The sequence below is a fragment of the Kwoniella mangroviensis genome, assembly GCF_000507465.2.
Source record: "Kwoniella mangroviensis CBS 8507 chromosome 1 map unlocalized Ctg01, whole genome shotgun sequence".
NCBI lineage: Eukaryota > Fungi > Basidiomycota > Tremellomycetes > Tremellales > Cryptococcaceae > Kwoniella > Kwoniella mangrovensis.
This window is the reverse complement of record NW_027062533.1, coordinates 1,127,992-1,150,712: the sequence shown is the minus strand read 5'-3', so window position 1 is coordinate 1,150,712 and position 22,721 is coordinate 1,127,992. Positions and strand designations below refer to the sequence as shown.

The following is a 22,721-nucleotide window of genomic DNA, read 5'->3' as shown; positions in this document are numbered from 1 at the left end:
GCTGAGAAGTCCACCGGAGACTCTCAACAGCTAGACAAAAGGTGCATGGCACTCCTCACAGTCGATGGAAGGCGATCGCAATAACTCAAATGACAAGAATTTTTGATGTCTATCTGGTCTCTCTCCATCACTTGACAATGCAGGATATCTGATGGTCGCTTGCATGACGTCGCTATAGGAGCGATTGCACTATCGATGGGTTTTCTCTTACAATCTGCCGTAGATAGTTAGGTCTTCAGTATACATCGTTGTATTCGGCTTCTAATGCGCAGTCCAAGCAGAGATCCATATTCCTCACAGAAAGTGCGACTCAGCCGCGGTCTTTCAAGTAACATATGAAAACTGACAAAAGCCCGACATACATTGATAAAGAAGCCTACGATGTCATTAAATATTCATTTGAGTGCAATAAGCATCGCTATCTCAATCACCGACAGGTCCCAAAATTGACTCGTCAACCAGATTGATCTGGCGAAGCTTCAACAACAAGCAGCGTCTGTCCTGTCGTCGACCGATTCTTACATATAAAAACCCCTTGTCTAATGAATAAAAAAATGGACTCGGGTACTACACATTCTAGTTGCTCAACACGCATTCATAGCTTATCATCATTCAGGATGAGTTCGGCTGGACAATCACAATATACCGAAGGAGACGTAAGCAATGGTTGGCAACTGCAAGGCGGCCGTTGGGTTCCTTACGAAGCACCTGTCGTCGACGCAGCTTCACCGAGCGCAGGGATACTCGCTATCGCTTCCAGAGCCCCATCCCAAGTCGCATCTCCTGGGGGATCGCAAGGTGATCAAACAAGATCAAGTAGGGGCCATTCGAGAAGTACTTCCGGTGCCAGTGCTGTGGAGCTGAACAGACGATTTGCAAGACCGATGATGTGGGATAGCGAGCGGTATCCCAATGGGACTTATCTCATTACTATCGATTACGAAGCGGAACACACTGGTAATGATGAAGAATCTCAACTTCGATTGTACGTTAATGATCCTAGAAACTCGAGTCACCGAGATACCTGGTTGCAACAATCTGAAACTTATGGGGGATGGGATCAGTCTACCAATAGAAGAATGGATCTAACGCAAGCTGTCGAAACTCAACTTCAACCTATGTACGAAGACTTCGTAGATCGGATTGTCGATAGTGCTCGAACAGCTTTGAACAGTTTTTACAACTTGAGACAGCGAGGTGAGATCTGACAACTTCGTCGGTAAGTCGCAAATAAGAGCTATGTGACCTTGAGGATGAGGAAATTGCTCTTGACTAATGGTTTGCTGTAGGATTCTCTTTGAGCATGGGGTAGGGTCACCTTTGAACCACTGCTCAATCCAATCAATATGCATGATCAGACGAAGAGAGAGAAAATCTACAAAACAACCCAAAAAGGACGACAGCGGATGGGCCACGTAAGGTGATAGTACTGTATCATCTATGGTCTGCACATGCATTCTGAAATTATGCATCGCTACAGGCAGAATGAAGGGACCCATGAAGCTGAGCAATCAGTTGAGCTTGTGCAGAAAGGTCATTTGCAACTGTTGCAGCTGAACATCAACGCGCTCCACAGTACATAAACGCTACTCTCTGTATGGTGAAGGCTGGAATGTGTGCCCCCCATATCCGATGCATCAGGGACTCGCACATCATCCCAATAGGTGCATTTAATAGTCCTGTAAGAACCTGGCAACAGCAGCAGACAGAGTATGCAAATCACACAAACAAGGTGTGCTATATCAAGGATCCTGGTAGTATTGACTATACATGTTTCGGCCTCCACTGGTGCTAGGGTATTACGTGCCATACGGCCAATGTTGCATTTGTGTTGCCACTGGCTGTACTGTATTGTATGATACGGGGGCGCATTCCAACTACCTTGGCACTGATTGCATTGCAAAGGTGACACGACTGTCCGGGCCGGATAGCGTCGATGAAGAACAAAAACTTCGATGAAGGCATTAGCTCCCCCTCAGGTAGCATTGGCAACAACGGCACCAATACAATATCCGCCTCTCAATGTTCATGGTTGAAATATTGTATGACAGTCCCTATAGAAAGTGATCTTTCGCTTCTTCCCACCCAATCAGCTTGAAATGTTGGTCGAAAAGCTGACTACCGTAGATCCTTCGCAATCATCAAAGGAAGGCAGCTTCTGCTTTCCACTCTTTCTTTGAACGCTCGTGAGATTGCGGTGTCTAACGAGAAGGTGTGTCAAGCCGGTCAAAAACCAGAGCGAGGTCCAAACCATAGCGGTCCTTCGATACACTGTATTACGACTTAATTTGACATGTCTTGAAGTTAAGTTGTCCTTTCGAGTCAAGGGAACAACGAATGAAATCAAAAGGTGGCAGGAAGACCTAGCTAGGTCATCCCCTGGATTTTGCAAATTCTGATGTATTGCAAGGCCAGACATCCTCCACCCTTGGTGCTTCTCCTTGATTCATCTGTACTTCTCCCCCGACTAACGCGGGCTGGAGGATGAAGGTCGGGGACCAGCCTCCAAGTTATAAAAGGGGGCTGTATATTTTACCCAAAGAATCATCTCCTCCTATACATTCCCGCTCAATCTCCAAGCTTGCCAACTCAATTGAAATCTAAATACAACAGCAGTGATCGATAGCACGATTTTCGATATGGCTGGACAAAGTTGCAATGGGACAATCATGATTTATCTCGATCGTTCAGAGGTCGAATGGTCTGCTATGCCAAGTTCTTACTATTCCGACATCTACGATATCACAGTCAATTTCAGTGTTAGCAACACAGGTCATTCGGGAGGGCAAAAATCAACCGATTGGCGCCCACTCAGTTTCCAAGTGAAGACTGCAAATGACACGGACAAGGAATCATGGATGTACCAGAATTGGGATAACTCTCATATTCAAAATGACGGAAATTCCATCACTGAAATGATGACAAATCAGGTCAAACCCAGTGAATTGCGAAAAATGTCGGTAGCTCAAGTCGTTGCTAATGCTATGAGGGCGTTTTGGGATAAGCAGAATGGGCAATAGAGAGCAGTCCTTGAGGATCATGGTGCTTGAAACAGTTCACAACCCCTTTCGTTCCGAAGTAGTCAATTGCGATAGGACCTCGCATAATCTGCTGCATGCATGCCTGGTTAACTGAACGCATGATATGCAATGTGGTGTTGATATTCCCAATGTACTGTAGTACCGGTTCATCCTTTCTGTCATTTCGAAGTATTGGCCAAGCGTATTCAGTAAAATGCTATCCAGATGCATATCGAGTAGATGCATGTACCTTTCCTTTCTCCAACGGTCTTCCTGCCTATCTCCTTTGTTGAATGAAGACCATACGTACAGTAGGCTATCTACCCTACCCTCACCCACTGACTTTGTCCTCACAGTATAAATTGTTAGGTTTGGTCTCTGTGTAAGAGATACAATTCATCTTTTCTGTCCAATCTTAAATTTAACCACTTTGCCATAGATATATAATCCGTGAATATATATATATATATATATATATATATATATATTCCTATATATTTACGTTTATATATTTACATTTTTTCCATATAAATCTAAGCGTTCGGAAGCATCTCAATCTACTTAATTCGAAATGGCAGAAAATCTCATGCCCCTCTTAGAAGAGCTCGGTCGACTTCGTCGCGGCCGGGGTCGTGAAGGAGAAGGAAGAAGACCTCATTCTGATGAGGCCTATGACGCCTCTAGGGGCTCTACTATGCCTTATCGAACTCTTTATGATACCAAAGTGAATTCGACCGCCGTGCCCAACGAATCAAGAGCTCTTTCTAATTCCAACATCCTCCAGGTTGAATTGTATCATGAAGTTGATCTGTACCAACCTGCAAGTGTAGGAAGGACAAGGGAGACGTTCGAACAATACTTGAACACCAGTATAGATCTGGGCACTTTGTACCTACTCAGAAATCGAGATTCGCTATTACCCATAGGATCGAGATCTGCAGGTACTGGTCCGGGCATTGACAATGTGAAAGAAAGAATTGATATGGAATTACATCGCTGTGCCCATTACGCTTCCGATCTAATTAGAGATCCTCAATCATATTCACCATCTTCGTCTTTGTTTCAACCTATTTGTAAAAGAGAACAAAGATATTTGATCATTTGTCCTTCTGCCAACGCCGATAATCGTTCAGCTTCAACAGGAAATCTCTCGGAAGACCTCTTCAACTCTACTTGGGATTACATCAGAGAAAGAATGAAATATGGTATACATACCACAGAGGAAGAGATCAGAGAACTCACTAGTCTCGCAACTGATCAACCCTTCTTTTTCGAAGGTGTAAATTAAGGGCCTGTTCGGCAAATCAACTCATATGCAAGTCCCCACCACACAAAATTTACATATTCAAGAAATACATATGTAACAATTAATCCCGTTCGGCAACTGATTTTGTGATTCTCCGGGGTTGGTCCAGTCTGATGTCGCTCAGCCAAATCATTAATTTGATTAAAGCAGGTTTTAGGCAAATTAGTTCATAGGAATACACATCGATGACTACCTATTTGTGCCTTCATCGGTTGACATTCTGCTATCATCACTTACAGATACCATCTTCCTGTCACAATGGTAGACGTAGCCGGTCGTAACCACTGAACCACAAAAGGGAACAATCGGGAATTCCGACGACTCGGAATTTCCGCCGGCTATATAGGCAACTAGACGTCCTGATTGACCGTGGCCATCATGACAGGATAGTAAGCTCATACTTGCATAGCTGGATACGGTGCATCTTCTGTAATTGATTTTGACTGTTTGGCCCACCCGCCCTACCTTATTCCGCATGTCCTGAAGTACCTTTCTGATGTACTGGCTAAGCACCCACACCTTTTGGGGACTTGTACCGACTTCACCCTTCCAACCGGTTTCTCCACTGTAGGTATCATCCACCCGTTTGGGTATAACTTGTCAATTTGATTTTTACTGTTTGGCCCATGTATACTACCTTTTTCAGGATGCTCTGCAGTACCTTTCTGATATATTGGCTAAGCACCCACACCTCCTGGAAGCTTGAACTGGCTCAACTCTTCCACCCAGTCTCCCCATTGCAGGCAAGGATTGCCTGATGGGCTATATCTTTTTGTTTTGATTTTTACTGTTTGGCCCATACATTCAGTGTTGACCAGACCGGTCCAAAGTACCTCCTAGACATGTTCACCAAGCATCCACACCTTCTAGACACCTACACTTGCTTCATTTTTCCACTGAGTCCTTCTCCGCTGTAAATGTCAGCCACCCAGATGGGTATAACTTGATAATCTGATTTTTACTGTTTGGCCCATGCATACTACCTTTTTTGGGATGGTCTGCAGTATACCTCTGAGGTGTCTCTCAAGCAACTACACCTTTTGGTAATGTGTATGATCCAGATTCCCCACCATGACAAGGCATTCTATGTGATTTGTATGCAGAAAAGGTGTTCGGCAACTTTCATATGAACTGCCACATTAACCGGCTAATATCTATGTCACTGGATGAGTGACTTGCATATGTAAGATTTCACGTGATTTGTTTTGCCGAACACCATGTAAGGGTCGTGCACTCATTCGGTTGACAAGTGTGAGATGTTTCTGACTTATATAGTATATTCAGTGTCACGTGCAAGGTCCAATATCGAGGGGTTGCCCTTGCCTAATGTATATCTGATTACGATAATTACAGTTCATCTGAAAACATTACAATGCGCGTACCGCAAACGACAATACAACTTGAAAAAGTAAGACCAGCCAAGATCAATATTATATATTACAAATCCGTAGTGATATTTCCTATCCCATCCGAGACACCTGTCCATAACTCCGACCATGAGTTATTGGCATACCACACTACCGGATCTGTGAAATCTAGGGAAGTGCCATTGGCAATGTACTATACGAGAGATAGTCAGTTTGCCATAGAATGATTCGGTAGAAATGACAATCGGAGACTTACCGCTATTCTCAGATAATGATCTATACCTTGAGTCAAATTAAGCAGATTCATATCGATAGCTTCATATATCCCATCAGCCTTCGACTAGTCTCTTCAGTAGTAGCGATAAGACTATCGTTACTCACATGAATTCGCATAATTACCCGAATGCTGTATATCATCGACCAACACCGAGAATCCCGTGACATTGTAAATCTGTTCGATAGATTCGATCGGATCGAAATGAATGGTAGTGGAAGTTGTAAGATTGGACCAGAAGGAGGGAACGAAACTTCCAGTATTTGCATCGCCGGCCAGCTTTACGTGGACATCACACTATATCAGCTCCGATCGATATCCGCAATCAATTTGCTTATACGCGTGTACCTACCGATCCAATCAATTGTATCAATCCATCCCATCCCCATCGACCTGTTCCATCCAGGAACAAACCCAATGCGAAAGCTTGACCGAACAGTGATATCCTGTTAGGTAATGATAAGACGGGTATGGCGATTATAGCGAGAAGATAATGGTGTAGTCGTAAAGAGTAATTTGGAAGGAACGCTAGGATAATAAGCAGTGGGACGAGGGGTATGTATCTAGAATTCCATCAATCTGTCATCAGCATATACTTCAAGGTATGTATACCAGAATTGAGTACTCTCGACCAAGTATACTCACCTTATCAAGTAATACCTCAACAAGCCATATTTCCTCATTTGCCAAGCCTGAATGGCCACAACGATCACCACCACCACGACTATACAAACCAGCGAGATCACCCCAGCAGGGTCTAACGCATCGTAACCTAGCCTCGTTATAGGTAATTTACTGAATATAGTCGAGCTCTCCAAGCCTAACCAATATCCTAGTCCTTGCCACAAGGCCAATTCTACTGGTAAGTCTTTAAATCCTGCTAGTGTTCGTTTGAAGGATAATTTCCAGAACCAATATCCAGCTAATAAAATGGGTGGTAGACCCGCGAAGATCGTCTCCCAATTTGGTGGAATCGAAGGTGGATTGGCGAATAGTACTAAATGGAAATACCCACCAACGAGTAAGATGATGAACAATAAGCTTGAAGGTGGTTTAAGTAGTAGAACGGTCAACAAGAGGCAGAATGCGTTGAATCCCGTTACGATGTAGTGCAAGTCTAGACAACCGTTTGAGGTGCCGTAGGAAGATATGCGATACGCTCCTGGATAAAAAGGTTCAAAAGAAGTCGAGTTGATATTGTTTGAATATGACGATTGATAATTTGAGTATCCATTAGGATAAGGCAAGGAATGGAAGTTTATACATCCTCCAAGAGTTGGAGAGATAAGGGAGGAGTGAAGTGCAGAAGGACATAACCATGAATCTGCGCTAAAATCATATAACGATAGACGCATTAGCTTAATGTTGCTACTCACACATATGACCAAACTCGTAAGATGTTTTCTGCTCACCGATAAGTCCCTTCATCATCCCCTCCACCAATGACCAAAAACGTCCCATCAACTTTCTCCCCACCTACATAACGTGGATTACCCAATTTACTATTCGCACAACCACCCAAGCATCTAAATGACTGGTTATCGATACTTTCCAAATCGTCTTTACAATTACCTCCGTTGATCCCGCATATATCAGGAGGCCAGTCATCCCATGGTGCAGCATTACAACTTATGATCTGTGGTGTGTTGGGTGTATAATACTGTTGTCGTACCAATATGATGAAACATCCTATCCAAAGTAACAAGAATGGGTATAGGCCATAAGGTATGGTGATGCTGTTGAAGAATGAATCAGGATGATAGACCCATGATCGATTACCTATTGTTGATGATAGCGTAAGAGATGAACTTGGGCCAGGTAGTTCGGTATGGCCTGATGTAGGTTTTGACGGTCCTAGTATACGTCTGGTGAGGATTCGTATAGGCCTTGTTATTCTTCTCAGTCGACCTGAGAACCCATCCGTGGCGTGTATCAACATCTTTCCAAGTTAAGATTTTGGGATGATCGTAGACCGGTGTCTCCCAGTCCGATGAATCGGATCATCTGCTTGAGGTGGCCATGGACATGGATATACCACTTGTTTGATGTTTGTATGTTTGAAGTGTCGATATGATAAGTCTCTTCTTTTCTCCTGTCGTTTCGTGATATGTACGAAGCCAAAGGATACCAATCGGAGTCAAAGGAAGGTCAGAACAAAGGTGAAGGACGGCTGAGCTGAGCTGAGCTGAGCTGCGAATGAGATCAACCAAAGCCGAAAACCGGATCAATATCCAAGTATAAAAATATCAGGCACATCCATTCACTACGTAAACGGTCCTGAGCCTGATGACTGAATCTCGCTCGGATTCACAGGCGCGTGCTTTCCTTTTCCCCAAAGATGATGATCGTCTCATTCCAAGTTATCTTATCCGAGTTTTTCCATACCACAGACGGTAGAAAGAATAAGCCCTCTTTCTTCCTCTTCTGTCACGTAGCTATAGACTGAGAACAAAAGAGCAGGACAAATCAACATGGCTATTGATTTCGAAGCTCTCGCTGAAAAATACCAACAATACGCTCAACCTGCTGGGACAGCATTGTTGATCTTGATCCTCGCTATCTCTTACTTGATCAACAGTGGTAGGTCATCTCATCTCATTACTTACCTCTGCGTTGCATATTGGGTACAACATCGTCGAGAGAGTGTGCAGCTGATGGACCCGTCCTGTCACATAGGCAGCAAGAATCGAAAAGTGTTGGATCCTGTAGAATGGAGAAGTTTCAAATTGGTCGCTAAAGATCATTTATCCCATAATACTGCTCTGTAAATACCCATTTGCAAACTTGTTAGATCATCCTGAATATCTTGCGATGTCGGTCATCCCATTCGTATCAGCCACTGATTGTTCTGTTTCACATTAGCTACAAATTTGCCCTTCCCAAATCAACCGACTCTCTCGGTCTACCTGTCGGCCAACATATCTCAGTAGCAGCTGAGATTGACGGTAAACAAGTTGTCAGGTCATATACGCCCACTAGTTTGGACGATGATAAAGGTCATTTCGACTTGGTTGTAAAAGTGAGCTTGAAAACACGGATTCCACACTCGTACAGAGTAAATAGTGAATAAGCAAACTTATATTATCTTTCCAATGATGCAGACGTACGAAAAAGGTAACATCTCAAGATACCTCTCCTTGTTGACTATAGGCCAAGAGGTCAAGGTCAAGGGACCTAAGGGAAAATTCCATTATACGTGAGTACAATCTCTTCTGTCAGGATCGTTGTGGATTATCTGCTACCTAACCCTGTTCATCATGATCCTTTCTCTCTTTCCCAAATATTTTTGACAAGGGGCTGATATCGGTATTGTCATTCTATTTTAACAGTGCCAACCTCGCTCCTGCTCTACTCATGATCTCAGGTGGAACAGGTATAACACCCATGTATCAAATCATCAAATCATCTTTGAAGAACCCAAATGACAAGACGAAATTATCATTGATCTACGCTAATGTGGAAGAAGATGATATCTTGTTGAGAAAGGAATTGGAGGATTTGGAGAAGAAGTCAGGTGGTAGATTCACACTTTACGTGAGTGTCTGCTCGTTTTCGAATCTATCCAATATGAAGGAGAAATACCTTCTTCCCTCGTCCATGACCCCTAAACTAGTCGAATGCGCCATCTTCCATTCGGTGCTGATATATACTACTTCCCACAGCACGTCCTCAACAAACCCCCTGCCAATTGGAACGGCGGCGTAGGTTTCGTCACCAAAGAGATGATTGAGAAGCACATGCCAGATGGTGGAGTTGGCTCACCCAATCATGGTGAAGGTCATAAGGTGTTGATGTGCGGTCCACCACCCATGATGAACGCTATGAAGTGAGTCAAATGTTTCTATCTGCTTTCGTCAATCCCCACAGCACATCCAGTATGAGAATCCTACTTGTCACCTGCGTGTATCCCAGTTTGATACTTGACTGACCACCTTTTTTCTCCATTGGCAGAGGTCACCTTAAAGAACTTGGTTATCCCGCTCCCAGAACCGTCTCAAAATTGGAAGATCAAGTATTCCTCTTCTAGATGTGTGGTGATAGAAGAACTGGTATAGGCTAGGATAGGATCAGGAATGGACTAGTCAAATTGCGATCTCGAGGTAAAAAGGGGTTATTGAGCATGAGGAAGACGTGGTGGGTCTAGTTTAAAATGAACATAGATATAGATAAAATAGTATGAAATCTTCGGAAAATGGACGAAGCGAATAGGTGGAGTTAATCCTTTCCTCGAACCCTGAACACGAGTGCACAGGAACGTAAGGCTTTCAGTTTTGACTAACTCGCTTTCAATGATGGTATATACACTGACAAGCGAAGGCTACGCAGATTTTCACTAATCATGCGAAACAGATCGAACAAAGTGGAGATGCAACTAGCTAACATACTATGCTATATCAAGCGGTACAACCGAAATTATAAAATACAACGAAATATAACATCTAATTTGATTATCACTCATCTATCTCCTCTGGAGATTCAGATCCTACCTGTTCTTTCCTGCTGTATCACTACTCAATCCACTCCATCTATTTTCCCTCCCCCAATAACTTCCCCTTTTCCCACTTCCCAAAGCAGCTCCTATTGTCTCCGTATCTCCTTCTCCCATCTCACTCAGTCGTTTATGTCCTTTAAGCTTTTGAAGCAATAACTCTTGTGCAGGATAATTATCCAAGCTATACGAATATTGACTTTCGGGATACTTCGAAGTTGATTTTCCAGTCAAGGGATATTGACTTTCAGGACTGAACATTTGTGATCTCAATCCACTCCTTCTAAATTCCCTTGCACCAATAACAGGTTCATATAAGGATGGTAATGTTCTAACTTCACTTATTGGTCTTTGTGAATCGGAGATGATTGATGGCGGAGCACTGAAATCCATAGATAAAGAACCTACCATACTTTGTCTTTGTTTCATTTCGTTGAATTTCGCAGGAGGTAAAGGTGATATTGACCTGGTGCGAAAGGCAGATTCACTTTGATGGAAATCCTGAGGACTCAATATTCTAGATCCACCATTTATGCCGGAGTCACAGGATGAATCTGAAAATATCGTACTGTATCTTTGTCTAGGTGGGATCAATACTCTTTCATTTCTATTTTGCAAGAGAGAAGAGGATGTTGAAATGGGTCGATCTGTATCTGTATCTGTAGTAAATCTTATAGATCTCTTAGTTGATTTAGGAGGAAACTTAGGTGTAGGTGGATCTGCTCTCGGTTGGTTTAAGGGGTTAGGTGTGAATGGTACAGGGGCAGTACGAGGTTGAGCGAAAGAGGACGGATCGGACATCAATTCGGCGGTACGTCTCTTCAGCATCTCTTCTCTTTCTTTCTCCTGATTCTTGGCGTTGGTACTTTTGGAAAGTGATTTAGGACGAGAGATTGATATGGCTCTAGTCTTGGTTTTGGTTTTAGTTGAATTCAACATTTCTAAGAATGAATCATCTTGATCATGAGCGTGGGATCTTTCTTTCCCATGACCTTGATATGGGTATGGATATGGTATACGATTATTTGTATTTGTTTTGTCTTTCGGCTTGGTGTGATTACGAGTGATAAACCATCTAATTAAAAGGATCAGGACTACAAGGAAGACCAAACCGCCTGCTGCTCCTCCTATTATTGGTCCCCATGAGACTGATTTATGATCTTCTGAATTAGAATTGGATTCTGGATTCGAGGAGGCTGAAGCTGTGGTTGACGAAGATGAGCTTGACGAAGAAGAGGACGACGAAGTGGGAAAAGTACGTGATAGTGTGGTGGTATATGATTGGGAAGTAGGAGTGGTAGTAGGTGTTTTGGCAATGTCTGAAAGAGAACGTTATCGAAAAAGTTTAATGACATCACATATACAGTGCAAATGCTGTATCACTTACCTCCTGTAAAAGTTGATCCTGACCATTGATGATATGCGAACGCAGGGATCGATACGACGGATTGATCGAATCCCAATCTGCGAGTTAGGTCATTTCGACTCAGTAAAATATCTATACCAGTGTACTGTCAAATCGTACTCACCCATTGTTAACATAATTGCGACAACTTGCCGACCAGTCATTTTCTGATGGAAGGGAAGTAGTGGGATACTGACATATTGCGCAGGCTGCCTACGACACGAAAAATATCTTATACTGTCAGCTCAACACATCACATCCCCTACACCACTGAGGAAGACATGGTGTCATAAAGTAGATGTAAGGTAGTAAGTACATCGTGACTTACCATCAGAGAGTATGAAATACTATTACATTGACACTCCGAGCTCCTCTCACTGGGTAGGTTATAAGAATAACTCTGGTCCAGTAATGGTGGGACATTGAGGTAAGATGTTTGGGGAATGCAGAGTGATTGAACCTTTGACCATATCAAGCTACGTATACGAAACAGGGTGACAGAGGGAATTAGCATTGACCTCAGGAGATTTCAATGACCTGTATATAGCTAGACATCGTAGAGACCAAACTTACCATGGTGATTCTTCAGCATCATTGAACATCCAATTGACATCATCGCTTAATGTGCAGCTCGAATTGGTACTCTGTCCGTTCGCCCCTCCTAGGAAAGCTAGCAATATTATACCCAATATAGGATCGTACATCAACCTCTTCCTTACACCATCATTCTGATTTTGCTGGTCATTCATCTTTTTCTGCATATCAGGTATAGCTTTAAATTGATGCCGGCGCTTCTCTGAGGAATCACTAGACCTCATAATCTGAGGTAACATCATATCCCGAGAATTTTTGAAGTGTTCAAGCCTGATTCCAGAATAAATCCTAGCTCTCTAGCTCTAGCTTCAAGTGAAGGGGAAGATGAAATATGTAGGTTTGTCCAAATTGAGTTGGTAATATAAGTAATATAGGTTAAAAGAGAGACTTAATTGGGTGGAATCGATATAGATGAACAATGACTTCAAGTCAATACGATTGATATGTTCTTTCAAGATTCAAGCTCTTTTGACTTGACCAGGAAGATGACCCCTAAAAGACAGCCAGGTCAGTATCATTATGGCAAACGTACAATCATTGCCTGTAAGCTTTCAAACTCGACTTTCCTCGACCCAGGTAAGCAAGCTTCAACCTTTCGAGTAAACCGATAATCGCCTAGCCCCTATTAACGTCCTTTATGATCTCGCCGTCTATAATGATTCTCTCCTTTGTTCGTCTTCGGAAGATGAATGAAAGGAGAATGTTATCGCCTGGCGCGCTGTGAGTATTTGCCAATATTCTACATGCCTTTGACGAAGGGTGTAGATCATGCTCGTGGCTCTTCAGCACCGAGGTGAAGATATGTCATGACCGAGCTTGTTTACTGAGCTCTTATTGGAAGCCCAAGGGATAGTCCAAGAGAAGGTCATGGTTTTGAATCCTACGTGGGACAGCTAAGGTCTTTTAGAGCACTTCTGTGAACGGTGTCGTGACTATCAGTATCAGTAATTTATCCTCTCTGTTTGGGAGATTTTCTCGAGTGGACCACCTCCACTTGGACTTGGGCGGGTGACGCACGGACCACCCGGTTATCTCGGCACGAGGAGGCATTTCAGTGAGTGAGGAACCATCGACAAGGGATTCGCAGACGTACTTCCCTCTTGCTTCTCATCCATCACTGCTCATCTGATCTGATCATCCCACCACTTACCTACTATCTTCATCTGCTACTCAATTGAAACTGAAGTATGAGTGACATCGAAGCTGTTCGGGATGGCTCTGCTCAGGGGCAAGGGGATATACCAGACTACATCCCAACTTCCCTCGAGGAAATCGACAAGGTAGGTCTTCGTTTACCACACCTTAACATACCTTACCATACCAAACCATACCAGACCAATACTGACTTTGTACACCGATCTCCTTTCTTCGTATATACAACTCAGATCTATGCAAGACTTAACGCTCGATTCGACTCCCTGGCCACCCACAGTCTAGCATACAGATTATATAATCTCAAACAACTCGGATACCTGATCAAGGACAATGAGAAACGTATACAGGCAGCGGTGTATACAGATCTGGGTAAAGGTGGATTTGACGTTAGCTCAGGTGATGTACGTGTATCTTCCCATCGCATTCGCAGCACGAACTGGAGTATTGATGAAGCTCTGTTGTATATGCGATATAACATATAGCTATGGCCTATTCTCAATGAGATTGATTTGGCTGTTAGAAGGGTGAAAGGGTGGATGAAAGATGAGAGTAGGATTTGGGATGCAATGTTCTCTTTCAAGTTCATGAGTGAGCTTGCACACCTTCTCTCTTCACTTGATACGAGGATCGCTAATGTAGTAACTCTTAGGACCAAGGATCAAGAAACAGCCCAAAGGTGTCGCATTGGCGCGTATCCTATATACGCTGTCTCCGTCACGACCATCGAGCGCATGAGCTGACAATATACCTTTTTTGCAACACGTATACAGATCATATCTGCTTGGGTAAGCTCATGGATTCTGAGTCATGCTGCTACAAGTATCCGAAAGCTCGTCGCTAACTGACCTTGTAGAATTTCCCCTGGCAACTCACTCTGTGTCCTTTGATTGGAGCCATAGCAGCTGGTTGTCCAGCAGTAATCAAGGTGATTCAGACGATTATCTATTGCTTACCCTCCCAGGACTGCAAATGCTGACAGCCTCGTGATATTGCCAAAGGTTTCGGAACACGCACCTTCATCTTCCGCTCTTATAGCAGAACTGTTACCCCGATACCTCGATCCTGAGGGATACGCCGTAGTCCTAGGTGCCGCAGAAGAATCTACCAAGTTACTTGAGAAATCATGGGGACATAGTGAGTATCAGCCCCTCGGAAAGGTAGCTTGGCATGACAGATAGCTGATTCGACTCATATATAGTTTTATATACCGGTTCAGGCAACGTGGGAAAGATCGTAGCGGCTGCTGCGGCCAAAACGTTGACCCCAACTACCCTAGAAGTAAGCTTTTCCAATAGCGGTCATGATCCAGTGCGTCGAGCTGACAATTATGTCTTTAGCTCGGAGGGAAAAGCCCTGTCGTGGTTTCGTCTTGCGCGAACATGAAGATTGCTGCTAGGAGGATGTTCACCATCAAACAAATGGCTGCTGGCCAGGTAAGCTCGAATACGTCACAAGTTGGTATGGGCGATTAGCTGACTATTGTTTCTGCTACAGATATGCAGTGAGTTGTATCGTCATTGGATACACGACAAACAACTCATACAATTGATGACCATCAGTCGCTCCGGACTATGTGTTGGTGGTAAAAGACAAAGTGAATGAATTTATCGATGCATGTAAAGAGACGTAAGTAATCATGATTATCTCATTTATGATCATGAATCACGAGATACGGAATCGCTACACATGTCTGAGTGCTGAGTCTGACCTAAATCCGATTTCCGACATCAGCGTTGATACGTTATTTCCTCCATCACCCTCGCCCTGGTCATTCCTTCATACACCTCAATCATCCTCGATGCGCAATACAGGCGATTTCGACAGGATGATCAGCTATATCGACCGAGCGGAACAACAGGGTAAACTCGTTCATCGAGGCGAGATTAACAAGGATAATCGAAGGATTGGAATTAGTCTGGTCAAGATGAATCCGAACGCTGAGGGTGAAAGTGGGGGATTGGTGGAGGATGAGGTGTTTGGACCTGTCATGGCTATTATACCTGTTGATGTGAGTTAGGTCACATGGCTATCTCAAGCTACCACTCAGTCATGCAAAAGGAAACGACGAGGTCGATGGTATCCGTGTATATCGATCACAGCGCTGATCCTTTCTGTATGTTTTAGGACATCGATGCTGCCATAAGGTATATCAACGCTAGACCCCATCCTTTGGCTTTGTACGTTTGTGCAAGCAAAAGATCGGTTTTCAAGAAGGGTGAGCGCGATAAATCACAGCTCCGGATAGCGTGATCTACAATTGACCAGACGTGGCATCACTTAGTCATCGATCAGACTTGGAGCGGTTCAGCTACTTGGAACGATTTTGCATTTGCTACATACGGTGAGTTGGCTGACATCCCGTGTGAATTCAAGCGCATTTTGAACGCTGATATGGAATCGGCAGCTCGAAATTTACCGTTTGGGGGTGTTGGTGCAAGCGGCTGTAAGTAATCTACCGGCCGCTCCAAGCTTTGAGACTTATTCTGTAACGAATTAGGGGGATCATACCACGGTAAAGACGGGTTTGACACTTTCACACATCACAAGTGTGAGTGATCATCCACTGATAGCTGAGAAATTTAGCGAAGGGATGCATTGGTAGCTGAAATGATATATCCATAGCTGTTCTCGAAATACCTTATATGTCTGTTCTTTTTCCTGCCGCTCCGATGCGTGACCGCGAGGAGCCAACTGACTTTCTTGGCAGTTTCGAACCACTTATGGCCCTCCGATATCCGCCTTTGACGAATCTTCGCAAGATACTGTTCAAGTTCCTCTTGTGTGCCGGGGTGGGGTACTCTCGACCCGTCTCAGTGGAAGGCGAAGAGAGCAAGTTGAGAAGGAAGAAAGTGGTGAAATGGATGACGACAATTTTGGTAGGGCTGGTGGCTGTTTATCTGGGTGGGTTGAGGTGGAGGAGTTGGAAGGGGTAAATGTGATTGCCCCAGAGCGTCAAAACGAACAAGGCTAGTGATGAGAATGACGTGTCTGTTACATCGTCTCCGAAGTGATCTAGGTTTGTGTCTTTTGGGACCCGACTGCTGGCTGCTGGCTGCTGTATGTATGTATATATTTCATGTATGGTGAGGCTACAATCAGATAAACAGCTGGACCTTTTGAATTTCTTCTTCCGTAAGTCTATGCTACTGCCGCTCCACGTGGGACTGCACCGTGCCTGATCAGTCTAGTTTAGACTGTGCACGTACCCTGCTTGTCGTTGCGGAGATGACTGTCGGACGGAATTAGGATATGGATATGGATCTGGGATCTGGATGACATGAACACAGGACGATACAACGAGCACAGCCCGCACACGCAGCGTTCATCTTATTGGTCTCTTCCAGCACGCCTGGCGCGATCAACCACGCAAGTCAAGTCAATCAATAAACGCTAAGAAAATTGACAAGGTCCTTCCAAAGCTTTCAAGAAACCGGTGTTGCGACGTCGCGTCACAATTCATGAAAGAGGGACGATAGCTGTTCCCCCGACATCATTAGTTAACGTCCTTAACGGCAGGATCAGCGGGACCATAGCGTCCCCACCATTGGAGTCTCGGAGATCGTAAAACGCGTCCACATCCTGGTCTCTCCCCGCGGTGATCCTCATAGGTCCTATCTCATCAACAGTATCCAGAACATCTCGTATGATAATCCATCGCAATGCCGTCAGACACTTCCAAACGACCTCTAACAATCCTTCCAACATTTACCTCCTCCTCTTCTTCCTCCTCTTCTCGCTCACCTCACATTCGTACACCCTCAACGTCCACCTTCAACTCTTCTCCCAAACGAACCCCCCTTTCCATCCCCTTGAAAATCCCTCGATCCATCCTCAAGCTCTTTCTCTTCCTCTCATTGGTGGTGGGCTTAGTATTCTTGAGTCAAGCAGGTAGAGATTCAGGCATAGAGGAAGGAATATGGGATGCATCAAGTTACAGCGAACGGAGAGGTACTTCGCCAGGAGTTAATCTACGGAAGATTCAAAATAAATTCGGACTGATAGCGCCTCCTAAAGCCCCTATTAGAAATAACAATAACAAGAATATATTGCTGGATGATGATTTGTATGATGATCCTGATGAAAGGTCTTCTCAAGATTCACAGGATCCATTTGAATTATCGGACAGTAGAGTATATAAACATCAAGAAGAGGATGTACCGAAGAATTACATCTCATCGTCAAACCAGCAACCTAACCTCAATCGTGAAAGTCCTTCGTCAACTAAGGTAAACCATCCAGGAAAATCACGAAGAGTGATACCAGGTTCATCACCTGAGAAATATACCACTGGTCCTCTACCGAATTTAGAAGAAGCCTGGGAATTCCTACATCCGCTACTTAGAGAGGTGAAAGAGAAGTATCAGGTTATACCGAGAGAGCATGAATTGACGGCTCCTATCTTCCCGCCGTTCTTGACCGATGACTTAGTCAGTAGGTATAGACATCTGCGAGAGGAGTGGAATGAAGATACAGGAGAGTGGAAATTGGTGAATGATAGGAGATGGTTCATGGTGACTGTCTGTAGACAGGTTGCTGGTGAGTCAAACATCTCTGCATGTCTCGTATGCTGTGCTTACCTCATGATGTCGGTTGTAGGTATGCTAGCAGACTGGTTTGCAGCTTGGACTGTCTTGGCGGACTTCCTGGGTCCGGAATCATTAGTGTTTTCTTTGATTGAAGGTGATTCCGCTGATGGAAGGTAAGTCGACTCGACTCTTTTAAACATTCAAAAGTATTTTCGCTGACCTGGACCTGAACTTGCAGTGGAGAAATCATCTCTCACGCTATGCGAGCTCACCTGCTAAACATCGGTGTCCCACCTGAAAACATCAACATCAAGACATTCGCACCGAAATTCGATTGGGAGCAAATACACCGTATTGAACAACTAGCCAAAATGAGGAATGAAGGGATGCAACCTTTCTACGATACTTTACCTTCTGGCTTATCGCCCGATGGACACCCTTGGACCGGAGTGGTGTATTACAATGATGTGTATCTGTCCGCGACGCATTTCTTGGAACTGATGCATCAGCATTTCAAGCAGGATGCAGATATGACTTGTGGATGGGATCACGCTGGTAAATGGTTCTATGATGGTTGGGTTGGAAGAGATATGGCGGGTGATCTGTATACACCATTCCCTGTGAAGGAGGAAGATAAGGATTTGCCTCAAAAGGTAAGGAAAATGTTTTCTCATCAACAGCAATGCCACTCATTTTGAAGGACATGCTGATTATTGATTCGTTGTAAATAGCTTTTCCCATCATCACCTCAGACACTTCGACGCTACGAACGAATGTTACCTTTCCAAGTGTTCGCGGGGTGGAATGGAATAACTGTCCTCAATCCTCAACCATTCTATCCACCATATAACGTACGATTCAGAAGAGGTCAACCTCGGACGGAGAAATATTGGGAATGTCAAGCTTCAGAATCGAGTTTCATCTCTTGGGATTTCTGGAAATACGGTTTCGGTAGAGTCCAGGTGGTTCCTGGGGTACATGCGACTTACGGGAAGGAAGATGCCATGTTGAGAGGTTGGGTAGAATGGCCTAATCCTGGTCCGGGAGGTAATGGAAAGGAAGAAATCGATTGGATTGATCAGTGAGTGTGAAACCACATACTATCACACAATATCCATGATTTGAATCTTAGGTTTGAGTCAGTATACTGATCGCCTCCTATGTGATATAGACCACCAAACAAGGTTAGATGTCACGATTGGCCAGATAAGCCCGGTAAAGGATATTGGGCCTGGGTGAGTTGGACGCTCGAAAATACCCAATTATCTCGACTGACTTGTAACATGGTAACACAGGACACCGTCAGATGGGTCGATCCGCCAAAACTCGAAGCTCCCAAATAATCTTCTTCCTAGCTAAATCGACATAGTCATAACAACAATAAATTAGACTTTTCCCAAATGCAGGTGAACGGTACTCGCATAGTCAGATTTCGAAGACGGGTAGGGAGTTTGCCTTTGTACGAAGCTTGACTGAACAAGATCTAGCATTGTGATTTACGAAAAAGTGATCAGGGGTCAAATGGACTTAAGATGTCATTGCATTGCATAGTATAAAATGTTTTCAATTGCTTACATACATTTACTTGATTGTTTGCTAGATAATACGGGTCTCGGTCACTATCAAGGGCTCTAATGGTACTGCCTTGACATGGCCATGTCAAAACACTAATTATCTGACCTGTGTCTTCGTGCTGATCTTCTGGAAGGCGTATCCCTGTGTCGGATGACGATTTCTCATATCCATCAGTTCTTCGGACTGCAACCGCAATTTGGACGACTTCGCGGATACCGCAGGGATGTACAGTGATATCTATAACCGTCAATCTCACACTGCTCACTTGGTGTGACACGCATTCTGCAGGTGAACAATGAGGATACTCCCTTCATATCGACGAAGACTGACCCACAATGATCTTTGACGGTATCTATCAGCAAAAATTCTCAGAATTCGCGATGCTATAAATATAAGCATTCTGAGAACCAATGGCGTCGTCCTCTTTTGTGGGTCACTCAGGAGAACCTACTCAAAAAGATACGCAGATTGTGTTCCCACCCTTTGCTCCTTTTCAGTCACCTACTCACACAGCCGGGTCGGTCGAGTATGCTGGTGGAGTGTCTTGACAAAGGATGTTCAAAGGGGTTATGCTTCTCACCCGACTTGGTCGGGCTTCATATTGACCATGTCATATATAAATGTATAAATGTAGGTGGTATATCATCAAGCAGTCTTCGATCGTTGGACTACAGAGCAGCATAGCAAGTCATAAGCCGTCGATTGCTTAGCTTATGCCCTACGTTTTACAATCTTTACTCCATACGATAATCGCAAAGGGACAGCGGCCCCCTCGTTCCAGATCCTTATCTGCCTTCTTTTCAACATGAGCTATTCCACACGCTATTCCTCCACCCGCTGTACCTTCTATCCAGGAGTCCAATGTAGTCATCCGGAATGTACAAGCTTCGGTCTTCCGCGGTACCAATCGCCACCTACTTATGGGTATGCACCTCCTCCTACCGTGTTAGGAAACGAAGACGCCTTTCTGGCTGGATTCGCCCAAGGAAGACGAGCCTCCATGCAATCGAATGGACCTGCCGGTACCAGTGAATATCGAAGTGGATCATCTTTTGGTGGACCCCAATATCATCCTGAGGCTCATGGAAGACGAAACTCGATGTCTCGAGGTAGTAATGGCAACAGTTCCATTCGTCACTCTCCCATGCCGAAGAAAGCGACGCCAAGATCTTCCCGGGATACACCACACCGTCGACCTTCAGGAGGGGTCTTTGATTTTGAGATTGAGGTTGAAGAGATGCCTGATGACGATGTTGATGAAGCAATCAAGAATGCGGCAGACAGACTCAGTAATATGAACATGCATGATGATAATCGAAGTGATCCATCCAAAATTTCAAGTGTGAAGACCAGCAGTAGTAAATGCAAAGGACCGAGGAAGACACCTACTATTACATCGGAGCCGATTCCAAAAGGTTATCATGGTGTGGCATTCACCATTCCTCCTATGTATAGGGAAGACCTGACTGGGTTCAGTGAGGACACTTTTATCAGATGTACGATTAAAGAGGAGTATGACAACATCAGCGATCCTGATGCCTATTGGGATGCAGTGGGCGGAAAAGTCGAATCGACTATGGGAAAGATCTTCGGACCCGAGGTGACTTCAAAATCAACGGGCGACAAGTATGTCCTGTGCAGAAAATCGAGTGAAAAGATATCATGCCAATTCCATAACCCCTAGGCAAATCAAGTTGTCGTACCCTAAGGATATAACTAAGACAGAAGAAGAATTCCACGAGACTTTCCTCCTTGATCGACATACGGCAAAGAATCTGCATAAAAAGCCAAAGAGCGAATTCATGAATACCCTGCAAGCTAGTATCAAGAGCGATCTGCAATCTAAAGTCGAACGAGAGCTGATCGACCAGAGTGTCGTCCATGACTTGGAAGTTGATACTACCAAACAGCTCGAAGAATGTTATAACAGATTCAAAGAGACCTTTAGATGAGTTTTGTCCGAGTGAGAAATGTCATCTACACTTCATGTTACCGCGTCGAGAGATTTAATGTACAAGACTGCACTGCGTGTCCTTTTACCAGAAACATTCTTGAAAGGGATGCCGTCATTTCCCTTTCAGTGCATATATATGCAGTTGGTCGAGCATGATCTGATCTTAATTGTGACATTGCCACTTGACCAAGTGGCAAATTTGCAATAGTGCAAAGCCCACGCTGCTCAACATAGCCAACGACCACATTTATCCGGAAACAGCACCTATCTAATGACCGTTCACCCAGCACCAAGTGGCCATCATTCGTCTGGGATCTCCATTGATCTTCAGTATGACATGGGCTCCAGCGGATCAGAAAGCCACCAAAGGCCGAGGGTGATTTTCCAGCATCACTGTACGCCGCGTATATTGTGATCGCCTTGCATCGAGCTGAAAGGATCTAACAGTGGGGCTGTCTGAAGGGCCCACTGGTAGGTAAGATCTCCTGCTTCGAGGCCTTCCGGAGAATGTTGCTAGAGCAGAAGTCTGACGAAACATGAAAGGATTATCTGTGGGGCTTTCTGAGTAGTATAGATTCGACATTTGGAAGTTTGATCAGTACAGTTTGTATGGGTCATATGAGACACGATTGACCAAATCTTCAAGTAGACAATCAATATCATTACAGGTGTTTGAGATTGTTTTTACAATTCATCAACATGTTTCCTTACGGTCAATACCCTCCCAGCGGCAACACTTACGGCGATGGATATTACGATCCTCAAGGTAGGCGGGGTAGTATGCCGTATCCGAGTGGCGGATATGTGTATGACAACCCTTCTAGAACCCTTCCCAGTGCTCGACGAGCGAGCTTGACAGAAGAGCTGAGTGCCGCTCGAGCCAGTGCTATGTATGGTAGACAGGAGTACTCACAATATGCTCTTCCTGAAGCACGAGAATCTCGAAGGGACAACGAGCGACCCTCTCATACTAGCCAAATGACCGAGGATCGACCGCGGAAGAGTATCACAAGTGGTGGCTCAATTCAACCTAACAGTAAGCACGAGTAATGTATC

The 22,721-nt window shown here is 44.3% G+C and overlaps 9 protein-coding genes across 9 annotated transcripts; 7 read left to right on the top strand and 2 right to left on the bottom strand.

Annotated features, from left to right (window-relative positions):
- Nucleotides 1-617: 617 nt before the first annotated feature.
- On the top strand, nt 618-1,208 carry I203_100423 (uncharacterized protein; the record flags this gene model as incomplete). Its single annotated transcript, XM_019148977.1, has 1 exon — nt 618-1,208. One exon carries the CDS (start codon nt 618-620, stop codon nt 1,206-1,208), a length of 591 nt encoding a protein of 196 aa, XP_019001504.1.
- Nucleotides 1,209-3,591: 2,383 nt separating this feature from the next.
- On the top strand, nt 3,592-4,308 carry I203_100422 (uncharacterized protein; the record flags this gene model as incomplete). Its single annotated transcript, XM_019148978.1, has 1 exon — nt 3,592-4,308. The coding sequence occupies one exon, from the start codon at nt 3,592-3,594 to the stop codon at nt 4,306-4,308; it is 717 nt and encodes a 238-aa protein (XP_019001505.1).
- A 1,455-nt stretch (nt 4,309-5,763) lies between these two features.
- I203_100421 (uncharacterized protein) lies at nt 5,764-7,906 on the bottom strand (the record flags this gene model as incomplete). Its single annotated transcript, XM_019148979.1, has 6 exons — nt 5,764-5,886; nt 5,950-6,008; nt 6,075-6,246; nt 6,320-6,530; nt 6,613-7,296; nt 7,380-7,906. 6 exons carry the CDS (start codon nt 7,904-7,906, stop codon nt 5,764-5,766), a joined length of 1,776 nt encoding a protein of 591 aa, XP_019001506.1.
- Nucleotides 7,907-8,438: 532 nt separating this feature from the next.
- Nucleotides 8,439-9,994, top strand: I203_100420 (NADH-cytochrome b5 reductase 1; the record flags this gene model as incomplete). The annotated part of the gene is made up of 7 exons (XM_019148980.1): nt 8,439-8,547; nt 8,644-8,731; nt 8,830-8,986; nt 9,069-9,163; nt 9,297-9,501; nt 9,630-9,793; nt 9,919-9,994. 7 exons carry the CDS (start codon nt 8,439-8,441, stop codon nt 9,992-9,994), a joined length of 894 nt encoding a protein of 297 aa, XP_019001507.1.
- A 456-nt stretch (nt 9,995-10,450) lies between these two features.
- Nucleotides 10,451-12,694, bottom strand: I203_100419 (uncharacterized protein; the record flags this gene model as incomplete). Its single annotated transcript, XM_019148981.1, has 5 exons — nt 10,451-11,775; nt 11,844-11,920; nt 11,986-12,074; nt 12,190-12,337; nt 12,435-12,694. The coding sequence occupies 5 exons, from the start codon at nt 12,692-12,694 to the stop codon at nt 10,451-10,453; spliced, it is 1,899 nt and encodes a 632-aa protein (XP_019001508.1).
- Nucleotides 12,695-13,642: 948 nt separating this feature from the next.
- I203_100418 (uncharacterized protein) lies at nt 13,643-16,543 on the top strand (the record flags this gene model as incomplete). Its single annotated transcript, XM_065516634.1, has 18 exons — nt 13,643-13,735; nt 13,841-14,011; nt 14,093-14,198; nt 14,260-14,297; nt 14,381-14,395; nt 14,464-14,535; nt 14,609-14,744; nt 14,809-14,888; nt 14,948-15,043; nt 15,105-15,111; nt 15,170-15,236; nt 15,342-15,618; nt 15,735-15,825; nt 15,892-15,951; nt 16,015-16,053; nt 16,108-16,158; nt 16,233-16,254; nt 16,318-16,543. 18 exons carry the CDS (start codon nt 13,643-13,645, stop codon nt 16,541-16,543), a joined length of 1,647 nt encoding a protein of 548 aa, XP_065373452.1.
- Nucleotides 16,544-17,269: 726 nt separating this feature from the next.
- On the top strand, nt 17,270-19,479 carry I203_100417 (uncharacterized protein; the record flags this gene model as incomplete). Its single annotated transcript, XM_019148983.1, has 6 exons — nt 17,270-18,146; nt 18,207-18,309; nt 18,375-18,789; nt 18,868-19,217; nt 19,308-19,371; nt 19,432-19,479. 6 exons carry the CDS (start codon nt 17,270-17,272, stop codon nt 19,477-19,479), a joined length of 1,857 nt encoding a protein of 618 aa, XP_019001510.1.
- Nucleotides 19,480-20,516: 1,037 nt separating this feature from the next.
- I203_100416 (uncharacterized protein) lies at nt 20,517-21,663 on the top strand (the record flags this gene model as incomplete). Its single annotated transcript, XM_019148984.1, has 2 exons — nt 20,517-21,337; nt 21,396-21,663. 2 exons carry the CDS (start codon nt 20,517-20,519, stop codon nt 21,661-21,663), a joined length of 1,089 nt encoding a protein of 362 aa, XP_019001511.1.
- Nucleotides 21,664-22,364: 701 nt separating this feature from the next.
- On the top strand, nt 22,365-22,715 carry I203_100415 (uncharacterized protein; the record flags this gene model as incomplete). Its single annotated transcript, XM_019148985.1, has 1 exon — nt 22,365-22,715. One exon carries the CDS (start codon nt 22,365-22,367, stop codon nt 22,713-22,715), a length of 351 nt encoding a protein of 116 aa, XP_019001512.1.
- Nucleotides 22,716-22,721: the final 6 nt, after the last annotated feature.